The sequence below is a fragment of the Tauraco erythrolophus genome, chromosome 7 (genome assembly GCF_009769465.1).
Source record: "Tauraco erythrolophus isolate bTauEry1 chromosome 7, bTauEry1.pri, whole genome shotgun sequence".
Classification (NCBI taxonomy): Eukaryota; Metazoa; Chordata; class Aves; order Musophagiformes; family Musophagidae; genus Tauraco; species Tauraco erythrolophus.
The window spans coordinates 51,169,410-51,194,570 of record NC_141471.1 but is presented as its reverse complement, the minus strand read 5'-3'; the positions used below and the strand labels follow the sequence as shown (position 1 = coordinate 51,194,570).

The window sequence follows — 25,161 nt, the reverse complement described above, 5'->3', positions numbered from 1 at the left end:
CTCAGCAGTGTACTGCTGGCTGTTTTTACATTGCGGGGAGAAAACACTCCCCATGTCTGGACCCATCCCTCCAGAGATGCACAGCTAAGTCCCCAAACTCACCGTGTGCCAGCATCTAGCTGCCCTTCTCCGCTCAGCCGGGGATTTCTTCTGCTCGTCGCTTGTCCTTTCCCCCCCCCTTTTCTCTCTCTCCCTCCTGGCTTTTACATTTCTTCCACTGTGATCCATTAGGTATTTACCGACAGGGTAATGTGACTTTTCACACCGGCTTTCTGTGTGCACTGCCCTGCAGACTGGGCTGGATGAAGCCGCTCCCCAACCCCAGCTGGCTGGACATCTCCTCCCCCACCTTCCCCTCCCCTTCACATTAGCCAAACCAAGGATTCCTCTCTCCCTCCCTCTTTCTTTTTCCACCCCTCCTGCCTTCAGTGCAAACCCAAGACGCAGGATCCTGCCGAGGGAAAGCGCTCCTTGAAATCGTCACCACAGACCCTGCTGCGAAAGTGCAGAGGAGGAGAGGGAAAAAGCCTCGGCAGTCAACCTCCTGCGGCGGAAGGCTTTGCAAGCAGGGCAATGGCTTCAGGCTCTCAGAGATTCTCTCTCACCTTTCTCCAGGGCGTGGGATCTGTTGTCTTCATCCTTCAGATCATCTCTGTTCGGGCTGATGGTGAGTCCCCCGTTCAGTTTGGGCTGGGTTGCTAAGGCTGGAATGAAAGCTGTATGTTGAAATGTGTTATTGCAAAAAAGAAAACCCACCTTTTTTTTTTTTTTTTAATAAGAGACTTAAATACATGCCTCAGTTTGGGTTAGGAAACGTCTGATTCAGAGGTTTTTGAGATTCTACAAATATCCTGGGCTTAAGCAGAGAAAGGAAATAAGATCCCAGAAGGCTAAGATTATTTTATTACAACAAAATGACAGGACAGTGAACTTTTCCAGAGGAAATAAGAATAATAAAACAAAGCCAGAACACAAATAAGAAGACTCAGCTATATTTTAGGAGAGCTCTCCTTATAAGTAAAAGTATCTTTTCTCCAAAGAACTTCCCCATCTGCTCACTTCAGATGCTCTCCAGCATCCAGGCAGGTACTCAAGGAAGGGAAGACAAGAAGTCAAAGGCTTTTCTTTATAACCTTTTCTGCTCAGTACCACACACGCTGAGGACGACTGCTCACCTTTCTGCAACTTTCTGCACCTGAGTTTCAACCGCGCTTCACTGCTGAGGGATTTGATCAGGACATGAACTTGACTGAAACGCCAGTTACTGTGAACTGAGACTTTCTACTCGCTGGTGATAAGCCTGAACTGCTGCATCCCTTGAAAGTTTCCAGTAGCCTATTGCCCTTTTAATGATTAAGCCTGTAATAACAATGACGAACTTACCTTAGCAAAAAACATTATTTATTTTTGAAAAAAAAATTTGTCTTTTCCTGGGAGAGCAATGCTGAATGGCCACATTTTTTCACATTCACACCTGCGATAGATTTATGCCTGATCTCAGGATTTTTTTTTGGTACACTAGTCCTGTAGTATAGATGTTTGCTGCATTATTCCAGAGAACAGATCTTAGACATTATAGGGCAATAAAAACCTCTTCTTTTTGTTCTCAGAGTGTTTTTCCTCTTTAACCTAAATTTATTTCAGCTGATGACAAAGTATGGCAAAGGAAAAGGAGAAAGTTAATCTTGCCTGTCTGTGACTACCACTTTGTGTAAAATACCGTTTGTACAACAGAACCCTGTCTTGTAAATTTGAAGAAAATTACTTTTAATTAAGAATAAAGGAAAAAAAATGTGTCAGGCAACTGCACTGTGTTGCAGTAGACAAAGCTGCAATTCTGATTTTAGGGAATACTCTTTCCCTAGCAAAATGCTTCTGAAATGAGGAAAAAAAAATGCATACCCATGAAAGAGGTTTCTCTGCAGAGCTTAAGAAAAGGGAACAGGACAGGAATAATTAATTTTGCTTGCTAAGAATGCTTCATCTGAAGAATTCCCTTATCTTTTCAAGAACATGTCCCAGTTTTTATTATTTCTGTAGAATTAATGACATTTTCGTGGTTCCTAAACAGCCATCCTCTAAAACAGAAAGGGAAAAAAATGTTGAAGATCATTTTAAGGCAGAGTTCATGACAGATTTTGATTGTCATTCAACAGTTTGTCAAACTCTCTTCACACATGGTAAAGCAATTAGAAGAATTAAAGGATAGAATATCTGAAGTACATTACAGTTGGAGAGCATTATTATAATAACTGTAGTTTCCGTTTTTGTTTAACTTCTAAGTATCATTGTGAAAAATGTGCAAGTCCTCTATTAACATGCTCTTCAGTGTGTTCTCCTAATATTAATATTTAACCAAACAACTGTAACACTGTCCTGTAAACCATCTGGCTTACTATAGGTTGATACAGAAGAATACACTTTATGTGAACTTTAAAATTTGCAGCTACATGTAGGCTTAAGTATTTAAGAAGATTTGAGAGTATGAAACAGGATTAATACTTTCTTTTATAACAGATTCTGGCCTGATCCAGACAGAAACCTACCTTCTCATTTGTGTAAGTTGTAGGTGAAAATACAATCGTGCTACTCTCTAATACATGCAAATGTCACTTGAGTGCCAAAGGACCGCTCTGGGTGACACATATGTCTCTGTGTGTTTGTTATTTTTAACTAAAAGCAACTGACTGTTTTGCAAACCGCTGAAGGGATTTTGAATTCACCTTGTAAAAACCCTGTGAAATTCAGACTGGCCTCTGTTACAGGCAAGCCTCTGAAACCGGTTACAACATATTTCCCTAAGGAAGACTTTCACTTTATTATCTCGCACACAAATAACGACAGAGAGCAGGCAATAAAACTGGAGACCGTCGAGGTCTGGTGAAGGTGTAAAGCCTCGAAGCTTAATTGATCTCTTTTGACTAGTATTTATCACAACAGCTATTGCTGTAGTGCAGATAGACTCCAGAAAGACCAAGGTAACTGCTGAAATAAAAGATAGCTTTGTTTCCCTTTGCAGTTTTTTTTACGATTGAAATGTACTTGCTTATAGCTGTTGAGGTCAGAGTCAGAGTCAGAGGGAGAGAAGGCTCCTCAAGGGCTTGTTCGTGCTCTGACGTACCATTGTGTGCCACTACTGTTAGTGCAGTTACTAGAGAATAATACAGGCTGTTCTATATATATTTTTATATAGATATGTATTCTCTCTATATATATTATATAATATAGAATAATATAGAATAGGTTATCGTGACAGGTCTTAATTATACCAGTGCAAATGCAGGCTTTTTAAATTTTCTTTGTATTTGTGCTGGAATAGAAGAACAACGATGTGGCTTCATGTATCCTGCACAGGAGTTGCCTCTGCTTGTTTTGACTCCCTCTTTTGTCTTTTAATGGCTGCTAAAATATCCATATGTATGAACCATAGTTTTCTACAGAGTACTCACTCTGAGAAGAAGCATGTCAGGAGAGAATGATGGCAGTTAATCTACCTTGCCAAGACACTCCTGAGTTGAAAAAGTGTGCTAATTGCACAACTTTACTGATTGTTGCAGAGTGAACTTCATCTGTTGGCTAAACTTGGGTTACATGGAAGACCTGTTGGTCAAGCCAGTCATCTGGTAGTAACCATGCATAGTGACTGCAGACGTTGCAAGTGGAAGGATCTTGAATCCAGAAAGCTAGGCACAGTTAGGTGTGGGTCTGAGATACATTCTTTTGACCTAGAACCAGACATGTCTGATGTCAAAGGCAGGAAAAAAAACCCCTACTACTATGCTCTTTCCTTTGGCTTGTTTTGCATTTTTTTTTCTTTTTTGGTAAAGAAAAGGGAAAAAGTATGCTTTTTCTCTCTAGACATTTGCATTTGAGTAGCAGGTATCTAAGCATTTCAGGCTCCCATTAGCAAAACGGCACATTCTTGTAAGTTGCAAAAATAAATGCATAAACAATTCCAGCTATTTGGTCCTATATTAAAATTAAAATTTAAGCTCAAACTGAATTTAGCTGAGGTGGAACTCAAAGGTGACTCCCATTTTTTTTATTTTTCTGATGTAATATTTTAAGCAAATTGAATTAAATAAGACATCATTCACTGTAGTTTTTCGCAGAAATAAGCTCCACATTCATGAACACTAAGAAGAACTGGTAATTGCACAAATCTCTGTAATTGTACAGTTTTACTGAATCCTCCACCCTTACTATTACAATCAAGGCCATTGTTACACACAGCCATAGAAATGGAAATTAAATTGCTCTTGAAGTACAGAAGTGACCTTCCCTTCCTCTGCTCTCTTCTACCTCAATTTGAAGTTGTTAACATTTAAGTAAGAATAAATTAGACTCCACATTCACACATCTTTCACCATATTTATTTTGTTGAAACTGATTAGGTTTTATCCTTTGAACTAGTAAGTATCATGTCATGAGATCAGCACACTGGCTATGCCTTTTAAAGTGCTTTCATTTTATCTGATTTGCGAGAGACATTTTTATTTCAAAGTATATTTGGCTATGCAATTTTATGTTTCTTCTTCAAGCGTGAGGCAAATCCTCCTAAAGACATAGAGAACTTTGAACTCATTTCAGTGGGCTTTGAACTGTGTCCATATGCCTCAGAAGAACTTCTTGTTGTATGTTACTCTAGTAGAATGAATTAGCCAAATTTTGTCTTTTTGGTAACCAGGAAAATTCTACTAATTCCACTAAGATTCCTAAAAGTATAAAGAAATGGGTTTTGAACTGATTTTATTTTTGAAGAGTCTATTGCACTTCCATATAGATGATTGTAGAAGGCTCTTCAGTCTCAAGAGCATAATAAGGTCCCATTGTTAGAAGTTGTGTTTAGCAAAATTTGAAACTGGGAATAAGGTGGAGTGAGAGTAATGAGCCATTGGAACAGTTTACTATAAAGTGTGCTGTAAATTCTCCATTAGTTGGAGTCATTGAATCATGATTGGATGCCTTTTGAAAAGACATGCTCTAGTGCAACCATGAATTTTTGGACTCGATGTTGGAATTACTGGGGGAAATCTATAGCCTAGTTATGCAGGAATTAAAAAGGTGATAAAAATGAATCCTAGAAGCCTTGAGATCTATGCTTCTATGGGTATGTTTTCAATCAGAATATATTGAGGTACTCAATATATTGGGGTATAGTAAAAACTATATTTAGCTATTGCTAGTTTACGAAGTTTTAGTGCCAAACAATAATAAAAAATTTCCTTTTATCAATATATCAAAATATAATCAATATTCTGTAATAATAGTGATCAGATGATAGTAGAGGCTAGCAATGTAATATAGGCTAGTAATTAAAGAAAGACTCTGATTTCAAGTGTGAATTTTTCTTCAGAACTATGAATCAAGCTGTTAATTAACAGTTGGAAGAATTATGTCTTATCTTTTATGTCCTACCATTGAAGTTAAAATTTTTTCCCTGGTTTCAAAGGAGAACCTGAAGAAACTTCCTTTGACAAGGGCATTTTTCATTCTGAACCTGCTAAACTCAAGATGTGCATTAAGCCTCCTGAGAAAGACTACTTTGCATGGATTTTTAGCTAGATCTTGAAACCAAAGGGACTGGCTTTGTTTAAAAAAGCTTCAGAAAAGTACGTAGAGTTTTAGGAACAAATTTCTACACCATTCATCTCATCACCACTTTATGGGAATCAAATTTACGGGGCAGAAATGAAGGGAGAGAGTTGAGAGCGAGCTCAAACATGGTGGCTGTTCAAAGGTAGCACAACCAAGCACATATTATGTTCCTCACACAGATAAACACAAAGACATAATCCTTCATCATGTGCCCTATGGAAATACAGAACAGTCTCTTATTTAAAATTGCATATTTAAAACAGAATGACAGTACATCTCTTGATATTTTCTCAGAGAAAATTGATTTCAACTACTCCACACCGTCATAATGTGCTAGAGAGAAAGGGAATACCATCTGAATTTTTCGCAATCCCAGTGCCAAAATTGTCTATGATATCATCAGACAAACATTTTTCAAAAAACTTTTCATTGCATCTAGCAGTGATAAAAATTTTACAAATATTTAACCAGGACCACCCATCAATCCTAAGCTTGAACATGATGCCACTTTTGTGATTAAAAGTGAGAAGAATTCATTACATGAATATCTCAAGCATGTTAGCCATGCCAGCGTAAGGTGCAGAATTCAGTTCTGGTATTGTAGTCTTTTTTATTTAAGGGGATTTCCTGCATGGATGTGCTTTTGCATTTTCCTATTATCGTGCTAGCACGTCTCATATTTTTTTTCCTGTAAATGTCCCTCAGTAATGTGACACAGCTCTGGATACTGGGGGATCCAGCTGTTCCGTTGGTCAGGTGTCAGATAAATGAACCTTACTTGCTATTTTATTTTCTAAGTAAGAAACTAGGCAAAACAGAGAGCACACATTAAAAGGTGGGCAGGTGGCCATGTTGCTTCTAAAGTTTTGGAGAAAATTCCCAGGTTGGTCTGGTAAGCAGGTCAGCCTTCTTTATCCACTTCTGGCTAACCAGAATTTCCTATAAAGCAGTTCACTATAATTTTCTCAACCAGTAAATCCCTCTTAGCTTACCCCAAAAGCTGTTTGTCTACGTAATTTGGATATCCCAGTTACCTTTTTGAAGGACAGAAGTATTTTTTGAACCAGCATATTCATAGTTTCTAGTAAAAAGTTAATTTACCTTAGGTACTAGCAAACACATAACAGTAGTTAAGGAAAGCTGTCTCAGCCTCTCAGTCTTGGCTAGCTGAACTCCTCCAAAAATGTACTTGTCACTTACTGGTAAAAAGACTAAATGATTAACTTAATTTCTTCTAATTGTATCTAGATGGAACTTGATTCTTGATGATTTTCCTGTTTTTAAGTCTGCTAACTAAAATACTAATGGCTGGAAAATAGGGCTTACTGCCATGTCAAACTAACATTTATGATTTAAGTCAGATGCTACACAAACTTGTCCTATATGTTTTTGATGATGCATCTCAATCCTGACAGCCAAATTGTGAAACACAGAACGTGGACAAGTTTTTATTTGGGACAACGCCTCAGTAAAGCATTATACTTAATTCCTGCTTACCTTTACTAATGAAAGTTGTTCCACAGCTTAGGAATAATTGTTTAATACGATCATCCTTCTGCTTATATTATCTTTCTCCCTACCTCAGGCATACTTCACGATGTCTATTCATGGCTTTGGAAACAACAGCCTACATTAGAGTAATGTGCATTATTTGGGGCATTCTAGAAAGAATCCTGAGGGTTTTGCACTGAAGACCATAGAGGCTTGCTTTTTTCACTGTTCTGTGTAAAATACCCTGTTCTAATTACAATTCATGGTATTGATTATAGTTGAGAAGAGACTATGTAAGAGAGACTACTTACAAGAGACTATGTAATCTAGTGGTTAGGACACTGATCTGGGTTCTGGGTTGCATTCTTTGGTCAACTACTGTTAACTGCGTGAGAAAATTACTCTGGGTACTCTGAATTCCTTTTTCTTCTCATCACTGCTTGTCTGGCTTATTTAATTTGCTATCTATCTGCCCAGGTCAGAATGACTTCTTACTGTGCTCATGTAGAATTCCCACCAAAGTAAGAATATTTATCAGGACACATCTGTGCTTGCTAGCTAATATAAACACAAATGGCATATTTACTTGAAAGAAACTATGCATTTTTTACTGTAACGACTGTGATTCTTGCAGTAGGTTAAACTGTGCACAGGTGAGAACAGAAAGGTGCCAGGTACAGACTTACCCAGTATCGGTTCCATATATTTAGGATTAGGTTAATATTTTTCAATTTGTTGAAATAATATGCAGTGGGGGTTGCTCTTGGTACAGAATCAGGCTGAATCCATCTGAGGGATTCCTGATGTTGGTCAATATATCCTGTGAGTGTGAAGCTAGCTACATAGTGAACACTCGGTATGTGCTGGAAGCTGTGCGTATAATCACTACCACTAACCTATTATTGAAATAAGACATAAGTGTTTCCAGGCATTTACTGAATGAACAGTGCTTATAAGTAATTTTCTTGCACCTGTGAGCAACCTAAGTCTGCACCTTTGAAATCTTCAAGATATTCTGAGGAATGTTATCTTCAGAAAGAAGACACTTAGGCTATTTAAACATCAGCACTGTAAACTATCTATCTCATTGTTTATTTCTTTTTCTGGAGACATCCAGTTAATGTGCTTATTCCATAATCCAGTAACTTCTCAAGCTTTATTGCCAAAACCCCAACTTCCCTATTCCCAGTTGCCAAAACCTCTGAATTTCACTCTTACAGCTTTCACAGTGTTCAATAAAGTAAAATAAACTGAATTGAAAATAAAAATAGCACAAGAAATTGTTATGCTAAATATGTTCTCATGCTCATTCAAAAAAGCCTTCCATTAAGAAAAAAATTTCCTCTATCTTTCCAGAAAGATATAAAAACAAAGTGTCTTTGCAGCGGCATTTAGCACAAGTTGCCATGAGTTTGACTGTAGAGATTAACTATAATATAATATAATTATAAGCGAGCGGCTGTGTGGTGCTTAGTTGCTGGCTAGGGTTAAACCATGACACTCCATAGGAGAGAGTGTCATGCTTTCTCTCTCCAGATCTTAAGCACAGACCTACAGACGCAAGATGAGCTTCTCATATGGGCTGGGAATGAATAGGGCCTGGCCATACTCACTTTTCTGTTCACGAACAAAACGAAAAAAAAAGCTAAGACAAGGGTATTTACAGTGCTGATAAAATTACTCATTCCAAGTAGTAGGTTGCGTGTTAAAATGATCTTAGTAAAAGCAAGAAGACTTTATTTGGTAATAATTTGCAATATTTTTTGTTGAATATGTATCGCATACAATACCATGATGAGTGACATGTCTTTTCTTGGTGCTGCAGGGAAAGTGTTTGCACTTGAGTCCAAGAACAACTCTCAGAGTCTGGATTTAGCTGAAGCTGAGAAAGCTTGTGTTGACCTGAGCGCTCGCTTAGCAACTGCAGAAGAGCTGAAAAGGGCTATTCTCGACTGTTCTTTCACTGGCTGCACCTCGGGATGGCTCGCGGGTGGCTCCACTGGGTAAGGACAACAGCATATCCCTTCGTGAGAAGTGTGAATGGCAGCTGTCGAGCGAGTTTTTCTCCTTGACTATTACAGAAAAACACCGGCCACAATTCAAGCACCATGACGTATAGCTACGTATGCCACTCTCCCCACTAAATCAATTTTGTACAGCTAATATTGCCAGGACACAAATATTTATTAGTCTCAGATCACCTGTTTCACAGATCTGAAGTGATTTCCTCTTCCTCTTTCCTTCTGCATTATGTCGTTGTGGTTCCTTTCCACCTGGCCTATAGAGGAGTGCTCAGCCTGAAAGGAGCTTGCAGGCTGTGGACACTGAGTTCAGTTTGCTGAGCTTCTCATGGAAACCACATATATCTCTCAGGTATTTACGTGTGTCTGAATGGCCGATAGGCATGTTCACATAGATATGACTTCAGGTGTCCTTAGATACAGTCATGCACAAGCGGCAGAGAGTTTGTTGAGAAGGCCCTCCACGGAGCTGATACTGTCACTCGATGTGCTGAATTGTGTTATTTGGGGTAGCTCAGGTGAATCAACATGGCACCAGGTTGAGCTGATAGTGTTGTCAGATGCGACAGCCTGCCACAGCTTCTCCAGGAAGCATGGTTGCCTCTGTAGAGGCCTTGATCTTGTAGAGGCCAGTTCAAAGCAGGGACGTAAAAGCGTCCTGTGGTGGAAACTGCTTCCCTCTGTTGGTCGTGGTTTCAAGAGGCTAAAGTCAGCCTTCACGAGTACTCCAGAAGTCCGAATGACTTTCAGTTACATTTATGATTTTGAAAACATATGCCCACATAGGTGCTAGCTGTGTGCCAGAAGCAGCACGGCCATGTCACTGTGCCACTCTGACCGTGGCTGGTGACAGATTGCTGAACTCGAGCTGACTCGGGTTCATTCCAGTCTTGCACAGATCTGGCTATGTGGCACTGCACAGGGCCAGGCACCTGCATCCCAACTGCTCAGTCACTTCCAAAATGAAAGTCTCCACAGCATGCCTCAGATACATGTAGACAGGCTTCATATTTGACAAAGAGACCAAATCACAGAAAATTCTATTTATAAAAAACGAAATGGAAGAGCTGAGGCTTGACACAAATGTCTTGTGCCACTGAATTTGGGACCATACAGGAATTGCCCAGAAGGAGCATGAATGGTTCTGAAGCCCCTTCTCTCTTGAATCTTTCCTTCAGCAGGCTTACCAGCCACAGCCTTAGCGCGATACATATATTCATTCGCTTGAGGTGCTTCACAGGGTTCTGATGAGTTAGAGGGTAATATCTAATCTATTGTCAATGTTCAACAGTGATAAAGTTTTATTTTATCAATATATTGTTTCCAAGTTCCTAAACTTTAATGTATTATTGAATTTTGTGATAATTATCAAGTAAGCATTGGTGTTTGTATATTTTTAGTGATAAGGTTTCCAAAGGATGGAAAATTGCTCCTATTAACTAAAGGTGACATTTAAACAACTTCAAGCAAAAGCAACTAGTTCCAGTGATCCTTTTTTTACCAGGTGAACAATTGTTTCAAAATGTATTTGTAGGTACTTCTGGTCATTAAAAAAAATCCAGACATCTCTCAGAATATAAGATAGTGATCTAAACCCTAAAAACATTTTTCCTAAGCCAGTTGCTGAGATGTCAGGGAGGCTGAAGAGCCAGGAAAACTATCTATCTCTAAGAAGTGCATGGCAAATTTATTGTACAGGTTCTTTTATACAGTCTCTGTATTATGGAAGGAGTGCTGATGGGTAAGAGAAGAAACCATCCCTTTTTTATCTAAGCAATACCACTAGTTAGTCCTGAGAGATCCTCAATTAATTACTGCAGACGCTGGAGCTACAACTATTAATAGACCAGTTGTGGGCCTATCCTTGAATATCTTCAATATCAAAATCGGATATAGTGATAGTATTGTGCACATCACACCTGGTGATGTGAGAATGTACACATCATCATACCAATGGGAAGGAAAGGAAGATTTTTCATCCCTTTCAACTTCCCGTACTCCATTCCTCCAGTAAACCTGTCCTTAATCTGGAAATCTCTAAGCTGTTTATCAGAAAGGACATTGTGGGGGAACATCAACATGCCATTGCTGTGCAGTCACCACATCTGACCTTCACTGGAGAGCTTCACCAGAGAGGATAGTTCTTCAGAGTTGGCATTTGATACTCTTTTCTCTGGGACTATTTTACCCATGGCTGGGCAAGCACCAGAATTTATGTTACGTGGATGTATGTTGCTTGGTTTGCTGAACTGGATATTTTTGACTCTGGGGAAAAATAGGAAAAGTATAATGCCTAAAAAGGCTATACTGATTTCACTGTTAGTTAATGCAGCTCTGGAGAAGGAAATGAGCAGTCAAGTACAAAGTATGCAAATGAGACAAAGTTATTCAAGTTGGACAAGCTCAAGTAGGAGATAAAGATTTTCAGAGGGGTTTAGATGAACAGGCAAAATGATGACAAATGGGAATTCAATGATAATACATGCAGGAGGAATATGCAATCTACTTGAAAATGTCTTACAGGGTTCTGATTTGCCTCTGTCAGCCCAGGAAAGATACGAGGACGTCACAATGGACAGCACAAAGAAAACCTCTGTCAAACTGCAGCTGTAGTAAAAACAAACAAACAAGCAAGCAAACAAAGATGTTGCTAGAGTGCTTATGGAATGGGTGAAGAATATGAAAAATACTTACATATATACACACACATATAGGTCAATGTAACAGCTTCCTTTGGAATACTACACGTATTACTGTTACCACATTTTAAGAAAAGTACTAAGGGAAGATAAAAAAAAAGGCTTAAGAATTATTAAAGGAATGGAAAAGCTATTAAGAAGGGACTCAAAATATTTTACTAAGTTAGTTATTTAATTTAAAAAATATATCTACAGTTACCTATTCAATACTTTGAGCATTTACTTGATAAATGGAAACATGATAACAAGGATAAAGGATAGCTGGTAAATAGGAAAACTTCAACCCACACTCAGCTGATTTAACATGGAGAGGGGAAAGCAGGCTTCACAGAATGCCCAGAAGGTTACAGGAGTAGGGAAAATTATTTCCAAAATAAAGGACTCTCCACTGACCACACCTTGTGTTACTTGTCTTGATGGACATCCGCATCTTTGAGTGTGATGACATGGCCCAGAGAAAGAAGTGTCCTCTCCATGTTTGCCAAATCAAAAACTGTTCAGGACTTTATAGGTTGAGTTTAAAACCTTGAATTCCTCCCAGCAGCTGACTGGCATCCAGTGCAGATCACAGAGCTTTAGTCTAATATTCTCCCGTACCCTCTTGGACTGTGAACATCAGAAAGGAGATGGATAGGAAGGAATATGATAAAAGAAGTTCCAAATTTCAGGAGAAATGCAGTTTGGTTTATTTATTTGGTGTCTGGAAAGTATCCCAATCTTTCCCATGAGGAAAAAGGGATTAGACATTGGCAGCAGAAGTAAACACAAACAAATAATGTGAGTGAAGTCATTATAGTGTTGCAGATTTTCTGACATGCTTCAGTCCTCCTTCCACCACATAGACTTAAAACTGAACAGGAGCTCTGGCAGAGATGTAAGGACTTTTTCATCTCTAGATCAATTTTCCAGGTTTTGCACAAGTCAGTGATTTGTTTACTTCTGATGGCTATTTTATGGTCTCAGTGAAAAATTACAGTCCCATTCCTAGTAAATATATCCATCACTTGGCTGTTGTGTCCTTATTATGATTTTTACAGCCAAATCAGGGCCTGGAAACCCGTGGGAGTTTCTCCTGTTAATGACTGAGGCACATCACTGAGTCAGCCTGAGCACGTTTATACTGCCCACTATCTGGGCTACACCTCTTACACGGGCAAAGAGGAGAATTTGGTCTCAGGAACTATCCCAGTTTGGGTGACTATCAAATTTCTGATGACTCGTATGTAAGTATTGGATCCATATGTAAGTATGCAAAGATTCTGAGATTATAATGGGACATCCTTTGTTGGATCCAATGAGGTAATGGCTGCCCAGCTCACTCCAACCTACTTCTTACTGACCCACCACAGTGAGTGTTGCCTCCTCAGCTGTGCTAGTAGAGGTGCTTGTCTCTTGTCTATTTTAAGTCAGAAGTGAACAGGGTGGGCAACCAGCTACTAGTTAGGCTGTTCAAAACCATCATTCTGCAGAGAGTGATGCTGGTGGAAGACGACACCAATCTGCTGGTGGAGATGCTCATGTTGCACCCTCTAACCCACTTCAGTCTCTGCAAACTGGGCTCGCACAAGCAGCAGGTCTCAACTATGATTCACTTCAACTGATGTAGGGTGGAAATTGCTTAAACAAATAGATCTCTTGCCAGCAAATCCAAAGAGACAATAAACTGGGTAGTTTTGTGGTTCGAGCAGCCTGGGACAGAATCTCTTTCATAGGCATAAGGGGCTGTTTTTGTCTCCACTTCTAGTTGTCCAGACCAACCCAATTCAGAGTTAAGGGCTGTTCGCACAGGCAAGTGACTAGCAGGTCCAAGGGCTTGGGAACATTTAGAGAAAAGCCACTGACAAGTAGATAGGGGTAAGAGGATAAGGGCTAACTTCTTCCAGCAGCCCAGAAGTAAACCATTTACAAGTCAGTCCTGACATGTGCAACATATAAAACTTTACACATTGTTACATTTCAGGAAATGAAACGTCATTAGGCCGGTCTCTAATAGTTATTTATACTAAAAATGACACTCTTATGACTTATTTGCATGTCGGACAAGCGAGTCAGTAAAACGAGCAAGTGATCTGCCAGAATATAAATGAAAAAAGACAGCAGAGTTCTCTGAAGGGCTCTCACTGCTATCTTTCAAATTCAGATGTCATACTGGAAAACCCTGTGTCAAGTCCTCCAGTGCTGGGCAGTGTGTCCTGTAGGGTTTTACGTTCATTTCTGGGGGTTTTGAAATTAGGAAAGTGAACATGACACAATTTTTCTCTATGATCAGCCCTGTGCATACGATATTAGAAAGCAACTATTTATTTTAGAAATTGTTAAACATCTTGTATCAAGATATTCATAGCAAATTTACTCATTTCCATGACTTTTCTAGGACTGAAAAGCTGAAGCTGTCCTATTCCCTACCCCATTCCTTATTTGTCTACAAGAGAATGAGTCCATGCATCCCTTCTATGAGGGCTCTGAAGCTTTGAATAGACTTTCTATTCTATGATAGACCTCCTTCAGGGCTGTCAACCTGTTCCTTTGCATGAAATTGCCCTGGTCTGGTTCCTACCCAGTCCCTGGAGGATTTATTTTGGAGGGGATAACTGTGGAGTGAGCAAGCAGAGTCAGCTAGAATAAGCCTTGCTGTGGGAGTGAGGAGACTGGGGTTCTTTTATTGGCTGACCACAGACCAGATGTTTGCCGCTAGGAAAATTACTTCATCTCTATTTTTCCTTTCTTTTGTTAGCTCTTCGGGTTTTGCACTGACTCCTATTCAATGCTTCTACAGTATCAAACACAACAGGGCCCTCACTGCAGATGACACCAGTGGGAAATGTAATAATAAGACTCAGAAATGACATTTCGCAAGACTACCTACTTCTTTTTCTGCCTACTGCGTGGGACTCGCCCAGCACCTGGAAGTAGCATAATAACAGCACATTTCTAGGGAAAGAAAAAAGCAATATCCAAGGAATGAAATGAGGGTCAGTCGCTAACCCTTGCCAGTCCCCTCTTCTGTGTGTGTAAACCCTCGGGCTTACGGGCCCTGTGAAATCTGCCCAGGTGTACAGGCTATAATAGGCCCACTTGCTTATTTGCAAAGAAGCAGTCCTAATGATCTGTCAGTTTGGCAAGCTCTCTGTTTTATTTCAAGGCTATGATCTGCTGCCTGATGATAATGCATATGAATTTGCTCCCAGATGTGTGTATGAGGTGGGTCAATTAATCCTCTTCAAGAGAAAAATCCAGACATATCTGACAGGACATGGTCCAATTCAAAATGCTAGAATTGCTTATGAAACTGTCTGAGGAGGTCTTGCACTCTGAAATGCCTTCAAGTCACAAACTCTAGTCCCACAGCCCACAGCTGGTGTCATGCTCTGCTGGAAGACTTTGTCTTCTCATTGTTTCTCATTAATCAAATCAGAAAGTCTCATACAGAAAAAAAACAAACTAACTGTGTTTCAGGAGTAGGGATTTCGACATGAAGCTCAGTCAAGAGACTTGAATTTAATGTATGGACATGGTCAGTTTACTTCAAGGAATGATATTACTGAGCAAGGTGAACAGGAGACATTTTGCATCAGCTTTGCGGGGGATGTGAATCTTTTCTTGAAACAAGCTAGGAAGACAGCATGGACACAATATGACAGCCACGGTTCTTGTAAAACCCAATAGATAGCCCAATAGATAGCCCAATAACTGAAGAATTTTTTAGAAAATGTACTTTTTCAGGAAAAGCATCATAAGAAAATACATTTTTGATGTATTTTCTAGGACAAGCACCCAAATCACCATTTGCTAAACTATAGCATCACAGTCCTTAGAGTAGCCTTTTACTTAGCTGGGACTCACGCTTTTAAATCATGTTTTTACTGGGAGATTTTTTAACAAACTTTGAGGGCTCTAGCAAAACTTCAGCAAACTTTGACACAAAAGGTGGGGGTATGCTAGTGAAATTAGTTAATGACAGAAGGTCAGAACTCATTGTTAAGACCAAGAAAAATCACAATATTGTACAGGAAGGTAAGCCTGACTTGAGAGATGGAGTAACAGAAATGAGATGCAGTGTAGCAGTATTGCATGAAGACTAATAGGAATTTCTGCCTTAAGCTAGGAGTTCAGCTGGAAAAGGCAGAGCAAGATAAATTGCTGGGTGCAGTCACAGAGCACAGGACGGCAGTGAGCCTGTCGTAAAATAAAATAACTCACATAAAAATTGTGAAAAAAGGAAATGCAGTCATCCTAAAAGACATCCAGCAGCTCTTCCAGGAGAGAGAGGGCAGTACCGAAGGGCTTGAACGAGGCACTGGTGAGATACCACCTGCAATAGTGCGATGTAATTCTTGGCATCCAAGCTCAGAAGGGCTGAGTTCAGACTAGGATCAGTGCAAGAAAGCGCCTCTCTCATCAGAAGTGATTAAAGACGATCAGTTTGTTTAGCCTAGAAAAATGAAGACAGGAAGGGGATACGCTTACTCTTAGCAAATGCACAAGAGCAGCTAATACCAGGATTTTAACTTGCCAGTTAGTTCTAATGAGATTGATTTTCTAATTTTCAAAAGAACTTCACATATTTTTGTCCTTTTTAGAATCTCTGCAGTATTTTGTCCTATCTGAAAGCCTTTTGTCTGAGAATTGAGCTTCTTTGTAAATTAATAGCATTCAGCAAATATTTTTTTTTAAAAAAAAACCTCTTCGGTAACTAATCAATAACATCTGTTACTAAAACCATGGATTAAACTGGAACCCATAAAATGAAATTGGATAGAACCAACTTTCTAGTGACACTTGATGTGTCTTTGAGCACCCAACTAGTCCGGGCCGGGAAGCAACATGATTCTCCTCCGCATGCACTAAGAATGCTCAAATTATATGTACATAGTGATATTATAGTAAAATGGCTATATAAAATCTTTCATACTAGGCTACAGTATGAAAATCTTCATGAATGGGCCATATTTATTTAATGAACAGGGGCCTTACTATTTCAGTAGTCATATGTACAATTTCAAGCACAAAAGGCTGCATTTTGGTGTATATTTTTAAGAATCTAAAGGATATTGGTTCTGCCTTAGTAAGACCTCGTTTTGACATTTCCAGTGGCAGTATTGCTGTTGGAACGTCTTCATGTCACACTTAGCAGCTGCTTTCTTTGGGTGACATCCAGCCAAAATTAGCCTCTATAGTTCCCAGTCAATGGACGTTCCAAAGCCCACCTGTGCTCCTCTTCATGACTTTTCAGGGAAATTTTCTTCCCTTCGGTAATCGTGAACACGTCATTTATATTTTATTCCTCATCAGAGCCAGCTTAATAATGTGCAGTTTCCCAAACTACAGAAGGGAAAGACCAAGAATAAAAATCCTCTAGTTTGGCTTCCAGACTACTGATTTTTTTTCTCTCGCCTAGTTACTGAAACACAAGTGGTAAAGCTGACCCATGAAAAAAATCAGCACAGGATGTTAAAGATTTATTTTGACTAAGAAAAGTGATGAAGTTTTTAACTTTCTAATTAGAGGAAGGTTTGTTACAATTATGTTATGTTATGAACCAGACTTTCACAGTGCCTCAGCTAACATGCTGTTGATGATGTTCTTTTGAGTTGAATATATTCATATGCAAGTTCATATTACTATGAATAAATGTCATAAGACCATTCTGACTCAGTTCAGTGAATTTATTGACTAAGACTACAAAACTTACAATCAACTGGCAGATAAAGCAGCGACTACAAAACATCCCAGTCCCACCTACTGGTTTCTCTGCTGATGGATCACGCTATGTCATATAAACTCAGCTGTTAGCTCCATATGTTTTAACTTGGGTTTACTGAAAAATTTTGGGGTATTACAAAAGCTCTATGTAATTATCTTAGAAAGCAGAAGTACCAGTGGATGTTACTATAAACAGAATTTATGCTTTATATAAAAATATCTTGTGTTTATTACATACATCTTTATGATAAATGCATATATACGATATATAAAATTCAGTATAATCACTATGGCTCAAGTATATAATTGTGGTATATTTAATAATATCTATTACATAATGGCATATTACAGCATATTGTGAAATAAATACTATTCATGCCAGCTTTTTCTGCTGTTTCCTTCTTTGAACAGAAGTCTCAGGAAAAGTGCGTAATATACCAATTACTCATTGGTTAGTTAACAGATTAGAAACAATTTAACCAGCGCAAGAGTACGTGGAAGGCTTCTGTAAAGTCTGGTTCATACCTTATTGTGCTGTGTATTAAATCTTCTCCTTATGCACACACGATAAATTCAATATCTGAGTCATGACCAAGAAAAAAATGATCAGCTTGGCCAACTTCTGATCTATTTATTGGGATAAGTTCAGGGGAAAGACTCTTAATTGTTCTCAGTTGGATGAGTTGTACAGCAGAAATTAAGCTGACGTTCAACACAGTCCAGAGTGTCCAGGGTTTCTTGTTTTCTCACTCGAGATGAGGAAGAGGCATCATGAAATAGGTTGTCCTTCTAGACTGGGTAGCAGTGGACTGAGAAGATTCTCAGTAGCTTTTGGCTTGGCTTGTCAAGAAACCAAAGGAAACACCATCAGGCACCCTCCTACTTTCCAGCAGATAGCAGAGGCTGTTGTCAGCACCACTAAATCCCCTCCTTTCCCAACTGTATTTTTATCTTACTGATAGTATGTGGTACTTATGCTGTCTATACCAACATGCTTTAAGTGTGAGGGAGAGTTTTTCAGAGTTCATGGCAGTGTAAGAGTAATTTTCAGGGATGCATGGATGTTTCAAGCGGATATGTATAAATATAGAGGATTATTATGGGGGATCTGCACTCTGAACTCAGTATGTTCCTTTTGAGTATGTCTACTTTCATAAGAGATCTCCATAGAAGGAAAAATAAAATTGCATCTTTTTATTAAATACAAGGTACAAAATCATGGATTACACTGCTCTAAGCATCAGCTTACAACGTATCCTAAAAGGATGAGTAATGAGAAAGTCGTGGTTAATTTAAGTTCAATTATTACATGAAAGTAGCAATAAATAGAATGAAAGTTCCCTGCATGACTCCATTCTTCTAAGTGGATGGATAGGTGGATATATCCCTAAAAAAAGTATAAAATTTAAGACATTCTCTCAACCATGATGCATGCCTCTGTGCAACAATTCAAAATAGTAATGAACACACGAACATGAGTGACACATTTCCACAAACTCTCAGCAGGGTACTGGAAAGAGTAGGAAAAATGCACGAATTTTTGTTTCTTATTTGAGCGTGGCAAAGCTGCTGCTGCAGAAATTTTAAAATATTTCAAATTCTGAATTTATATCCACTTTCTAGTCCTCAAGTGAAAAATTTAATAAAGTTAAAAGCATCAAAACCTACCTTTTAGAACTGAGACAAAAGTGCACTTATGTATTTCATGTATAATTATAGATGAAAATCTAATATTTTAGGATTTAGGGAAACATATCCACCCTCAAGAACTCAGAGAAAAGAGACTATTATTGAGTATTTTTAGTCATACCTGGAGTCCTACCGACTGCAAAGAGACTATTTCTATGCCACAGGCGTCGCAGGTCGGATCACTAGACCAACTACTGAGAAATGCTGAGCACTCTTGAAGCTCCTTTCAGTAACAGTAATAACAGCTTACTGAAGATGTTTAAAGCTTGCAGGATTGAGCTCCTGGCAGGAAATGACTGACAGAGGAGGAATGGGAGAAATGAAATAGATTTTTCTTTTTTTTCCCCTTCTATTTTTTGTATGCTTACAAGACATGATTTCTTTCATCTCAGAAGAATTACATTAGAATGTTTGCAGTTCTAATCAGATCAATTTTAATATGATAAAAATCCAAATTAAAGTCCTAATTAAAAGGTTAACCAGCGTCTGGTGTATTGTAAGAAAAAAAAAGAAAGAGACAGGAAGAGCAATTTTTAAACTTCATGTAGGAAAAAAGATTAGTGAGAAATGCATTTTAAAAATCTTGATGTCATTTAAAACCTTTCTTTATGTATAATGTTAAAACTACATGCAAGATACACCTTTGTAAGTTTTGTCTCATTGGATAGCACCTAAGACATGCTCTTAAAATTAATTAACTAATCATTATATTCTGTCAACTACAAACTTGTAATTCGTTGTACAAAACTTGAAAAAAAAAGTAAGAAAAACTTGCTCTTCAAGTATACAATCTTACATGTGAGCCAGGTATCTTGTTTTGGACGTGACCTGAATATACTAAGGATGTGTCACCCCCAGATAACTTTTTAGCCTCCTGAATAAATTGCAAAGAAATTATAGTGCTTTGGCAAGAAGCAAAATATATTGGCTAGAAATTGAAATTAGAAATCAGAAAATTAATATAAGATTTTCAAAAGTGGCTTCCAAGTATCAGGAATTTTATTATTTGATTGAGCATAGAAAGGAATGTGACTTGATTTTCAGACACTAGAATTTTATGATGGCAACAATCTTCAAAAAGTATATATATTTTTTTAAGAAATTCTGAAGTCTTAAGTACACAAGTACAGGCCAAAGGCACAAATTTTTAAAGACAAGTCAGTGTCCGTATACTCAGTATTGCAAGACATAACTGATCCGGCTACCTAAGTGAGAGAGAAATTACTGGAAAGATTAAGGTTGCTAAGTCACTTTTTGAAGGGAGGCATAGCTGTTTCATTCACTTAGGCCTTGTAAGACCTAGTGGAACAATATTTGAATACATACAAAATTTCTAATTGATGGCCTGATTCTCACGGTCATCTAAACCCACTTTGGTATATCAAGTCACTTTTGTCTAGGTGCCCGGTTACTGACTCAGAGGACTCAGACTTTAAATGCATTAAATTCTAAGAGAACTTGATTTTAAACTTGTATGGGCAATACTGTCCTGCCAGTGACCACCCAAAAAATCAAGGGGTGTTTTTCTTGCAAAAGAAACATTTGATTTGAAATCTCAAAGGGGCTTTCAGTAAGGGATGACATCACACCATTTTCCAGAGCAGAAGGATGGTAGGAATCATTCCGGTACATATGCGTGACGACCACCATATGACTTGTTTCATGTTGCTTTTGTTTGTTTACATTAAAAGATCATTAAAGTTACATATTTAACTGCTAACACATGCCAGACTTAAGATGGTCTGTGCAATCGTAGTTCACTCCACTCGGGTAAATCAATTGTTATATAGTGTTTAAGTGCATGATCAAATGCTGGATTTCCACTGGATCTTTTCCACACTCAGTGAATGGGCAGTTAGTCAACATTTATTTTATTTTCCAAATTGAGTGTGGGACTGATGGCAAAATTGGTTCAACCATTGCACAATACAAAATGATAAATTTTCTTCCACTGGAAAGATTCCTCTGTGCAAAGCATTTTTGTCTTGCTTTCACTAGAATAGCTGACTGTGTAACACTTCTACAAACTAGCTGTCCACAAAAAATAAACCTCACCCCATTAATATCCAGCTGCAAAAATTTGGGCTGAATTTGCTTTCCTAGCCTTTGTAACCTTCGGTGTGACAGTAAAACCTGTGTCTTCTATACACAAACTCTCTTTTGTTTGTTAGTTTTAAGCAGCCAGTACAGCTGGGAGAAGAGATAATTAGTGGTATCTTCCTTTATGTTCAGCATCTACAGAGTTGTAAAAACAAATACAGATTTGTTACCTTTGTTCAAGCCTATGGAGGACAACAGGATGGATTAGGTACTGCTGAGTACCAAGCCAGAAGAAATGGAGTTTATACAAAGTTGTGGAATTAATGTAAAAAAAAAGATAGCAGTTTTTCTTCCAAGAACTCAAGACGAATTTTCTGAACTTGCCAGTGTTAGCTTTTGAGCAGTTAAATATCCAACCTTAATGGTCTTTTAATGTAAAATGCTAATGATTTATAATCTTTCAGACCAGATCTTGAGTTTTCTATTCATTTTTATCCAGGTACCATTGGTGGGAATATGTATTGCTGGAATGTGAGAGCAGAATGTGGCTTCAAATATGCTGGGACTTGGTCTGATATTTGGAAGTATTATAGAATATAAGATAAACATTCTTTATTGCTTCCTATGCCTTGAATGGATCTACAACAAACATTTTTTTTAAGTTACTTCTAATTCTCCCTTGGCTTTTTTCATAGATCTTCCCACACTAATGCCTTATGTGCCAACTCTTAAACAGTTAAGCTGAGGCTAAAGCCTGACTGCCGTTGATAAAAGATCTCCAAATTTCACCTGCATGTACGACTCCAGAAGATTTCTGATTTTTTTTTCTTCTTCTTCTTTATTTTAGGACAATTATATGCAGAAAGACGGGCAGCAAACAGCAGAGCGTGAAAGCCATTGATGTTAAAATTGAAACCGATCCCTTTGTGAAAGACCAATATGATGCTTTTTGTGTAAAGGATGAAGGTCAGCACTGATATACTATTGAAATAATGTATAGTCATTGCTGTCTTGCAACATTGAGAGTTTTGCCGTCAATTTTTCTACTGCTGAGAGGCAAAGAGAGAATCTTAAGGAATAAATCTTTATAGTAATCACCTGCTAATGAGCCAACTGCTACATTGGTTGCAGGAAATAAATTGCATTATCTTTTGTCTTTGCTGCAGTTTAGCAAGTTCAAACAGCACTACTGATCTGGAAGAACCCATTTTGGTGTTCACAGTAAATTCTTTATGGAAAAGAATGTATCTGGCATCAATATAACTGAGGTGCCTGAAGCATCTCCAGTATTCAGCACTGTAACTGAATGTACCTTGGAAAGCTGGCTTCCATACGCAAAACACCGCGCTGTTGCATATCTGTCAGTATACAACATTTGTATACAACTAACTTAATTGCCTCCATTTAAAATTTGTTGTGCTTAACAAGTGTAGACCAGCCTGCTAGGGACTCAGGTATATCATCAATGATTCTGAAAACCAAGTTATTTCCCATGTAAGCTGATGCTTAAACTTTTTGTTATTCAAGTGCTGGAACCCACATGCAAAGATGGAGTCTGAAGGCAAAAAATAAATTGTTACTGATAGGCAGGATTGTGTAAAGAAATTTGGGAACCCCTCAAACAGATTGTTGATGTCCACAGTGAAGTTTCGCATGTCGTTTCCAAGAAAAGCAGCTGGCAAGCAGCTGGTATTTACTGAGAAACAGTAAGTTCACAACACAGGAGGGCATTTTGATGTACAGTCAGTGGCAGCAGTGGGCATGAAAACATGGTTGAAGTGAAATGTGGCAGAGGTGATGCGTATTTGATGTGCACCCAATCATTCAAAAACCGCAGAGTTTAACTGGCCATCCTCTCAAATAACCCTCGTGATACTGACTCCAGGCTCCGTGATGCTATGAGCGATGCCAGCTCTGTCACCCAGTTGCCAATGTTGTCACACAAGCACCTTTGTGCTTTCCTCCATGCTGCTCCTCACATATAGGAGCAGCTCCCTGTAAACATCTGCAAAACTCTCTCATTGTCTTCCTTCAAATCTCTCTTTTGTCATCGTCCCCCCCTCGAGAAAAACTTTGCAGTGGGTGGGACAGCTGTGGGACACTGAAATCATTGCTCTGACCACTATTGTTCCATTGTGCCCTTGTGCTCCCCTGTCTGTCTCCACCTCCTGTGTCTGAGCTTACACGTAGATGCTGGATCTTGGGGAAGGAGCTGTGCTTGCCTTTTGTGTTTGATTGCTGCTCATGGTAAAGGGGTAGTAAAGGTGAAGATGAGAACGTAGTCTGATCGTGCTTGTTGGAGAGGAGTACTACATAGGACTCAGAAACTGCGTAGTTAAAATTCAGAGGAAAATCTGCACCATTTGCAAAGAAGAGGCAATTTATGAACAACTTGTTTTGTACAAGGCAGGGAGTTTCCTGATGACAGAATGGGATGATCGTGCCAACACACCGAATAGTTCTTATACATAGAAACATTTCTGGATGACAATAAGGTCCTCTCTCCTTCGAATATATAAAAAATTTGGGATGCAGAGTCAATGTTTGAATAGAAAGGCTTGGGCGAAGTTGTGTGGCAGAGCCTAGTCTGTAGTTGGTATGGAAAGAGAAAAATCCAGAAAGGAAACAGCCTTAACATGCAAGCATCACACAGAGTAACACACAAGCCAGCACGAAGCAGTTGACTGATGAAAGAACATCCTGCACCTCAGGGATGCCACTTTCAGTTTGGGAAAGTAAATATCCAGTAAGAAGCAAGAACAGCAAACACTACACCACAGCCTCGAGCCTAGCATATCTGTTCTGCTGTTTGTACATCTGGCTAATAGCTACCCATCTAAGTCATGATTAATGAATCGTTTCTTACCTGAAACTTCCCAAGTATTTTTTTTTCTTTCAGAAAAGTAGACATTGCTTTTAATTAATACAATTTCAATTATAATACACTAATACATTAGTATTAAGACCTGTATATTGAAATCAAGTACAAAAAGCAAGTTGTTTTGCCCTGCCAAAAGTGATAAGCCTCAGGCTTCTTACGGCGAGAGCTGTGTCTGCATACACAATAACCGCAACCCTTTTCATTTCTTCCATATTCATCCAACCAATAACTTGCAGCCCATACAAAATTCCTCTGTTGCTTCCATAGAATCATAGAGTGGTTAGAGTTGGAAGGGACCTCAAAGAACATCCAGTTCCAACTCCCCTGCCATGGGCAGGGACACCCTCCACTACACCAGGTTGCCCAAAGCCTCATCCAACCTGGCCTTGAACGCTTCCAGGGATGGAACATCTACAACTTCTCTGGGCAACCTGTTCCGGTGCCTCACTACCCTCAGAGTGAAAAATTTCTTCCTTATATCCAATCTAAATCTATCCTCTTTCAGTTTAAAGCCATTTCTCCAGTATTTCTTAACCTCACCCTTTACCCACCATCTCCCTGCCTTCAGGGTGCTCTCAGCTCCGTGCCAGGTCCCAGCATGGCTGGCTGGGCAGGAGGCAGCACGCGCTGGGGCTGCCTTCGAGGTGTGAAGGCACTAGTTTGTCTGCCTGTGTGCGAGGCTGATCGACTGGGCAGCCTGTGGGAAGGGGTAAGAGTTGAGTCCTACCTGTGCACATCCCAATGGAAAAGGCACCTGACTCTGGATCTTTCCTCTTTTAAACTCATCTTACCAAAATAAGCAGATGTTCAGCAGCAATCTCACTTTGTCAGACTTGGCTGAAATCAGCCAAAGGCTCAGACAGACTTACAGGTTGAGGATGGACAGAGGGAACAGTCGCATCACCCTTCTCTTTCTTTAGAAGCTAAGTTGATGATCTTTAGAAGCTAAGTTGAACTCTTCAAAACTCTCTTTTCAGTTCTTAGGGTTGTACAAAGGGTATCTCGAACCACCATGAAACTTCTGGTACAAACCATCACA

At 39.0% G+C, this 25,161-nt stretch overlaps 1 protein-coding gene across 1 annotated transcript in view; it reads left to right on the top strand.

Moving 5' to 3' along the window:
* Positions 1 to 573: 573 nt before the first annotated feature.
* Positions 574 to 25,161, top strand: part of SUSD5 (sushi domain containing 5) — a 42,474-nt gene continuing 17,886 nt past the window's right edge. Inside the window, exons 1-3 of the mRNA XM_009993151.2 lie at positions 574 to 667; positions 8,915 to 9,092; positions 22,089 to 22,207. Of these exons, the coding sequence (XP_009991453.1) occupies positions 574 to 667; positions 8,915 to 9,092; positions 22,089 to 22,207 (391 nt within the window). The remainder of the gene's footprint in view (positions 668 to 8,914; positions 9,093 to 22,088; positions 22,208 to 25,161) is intronic.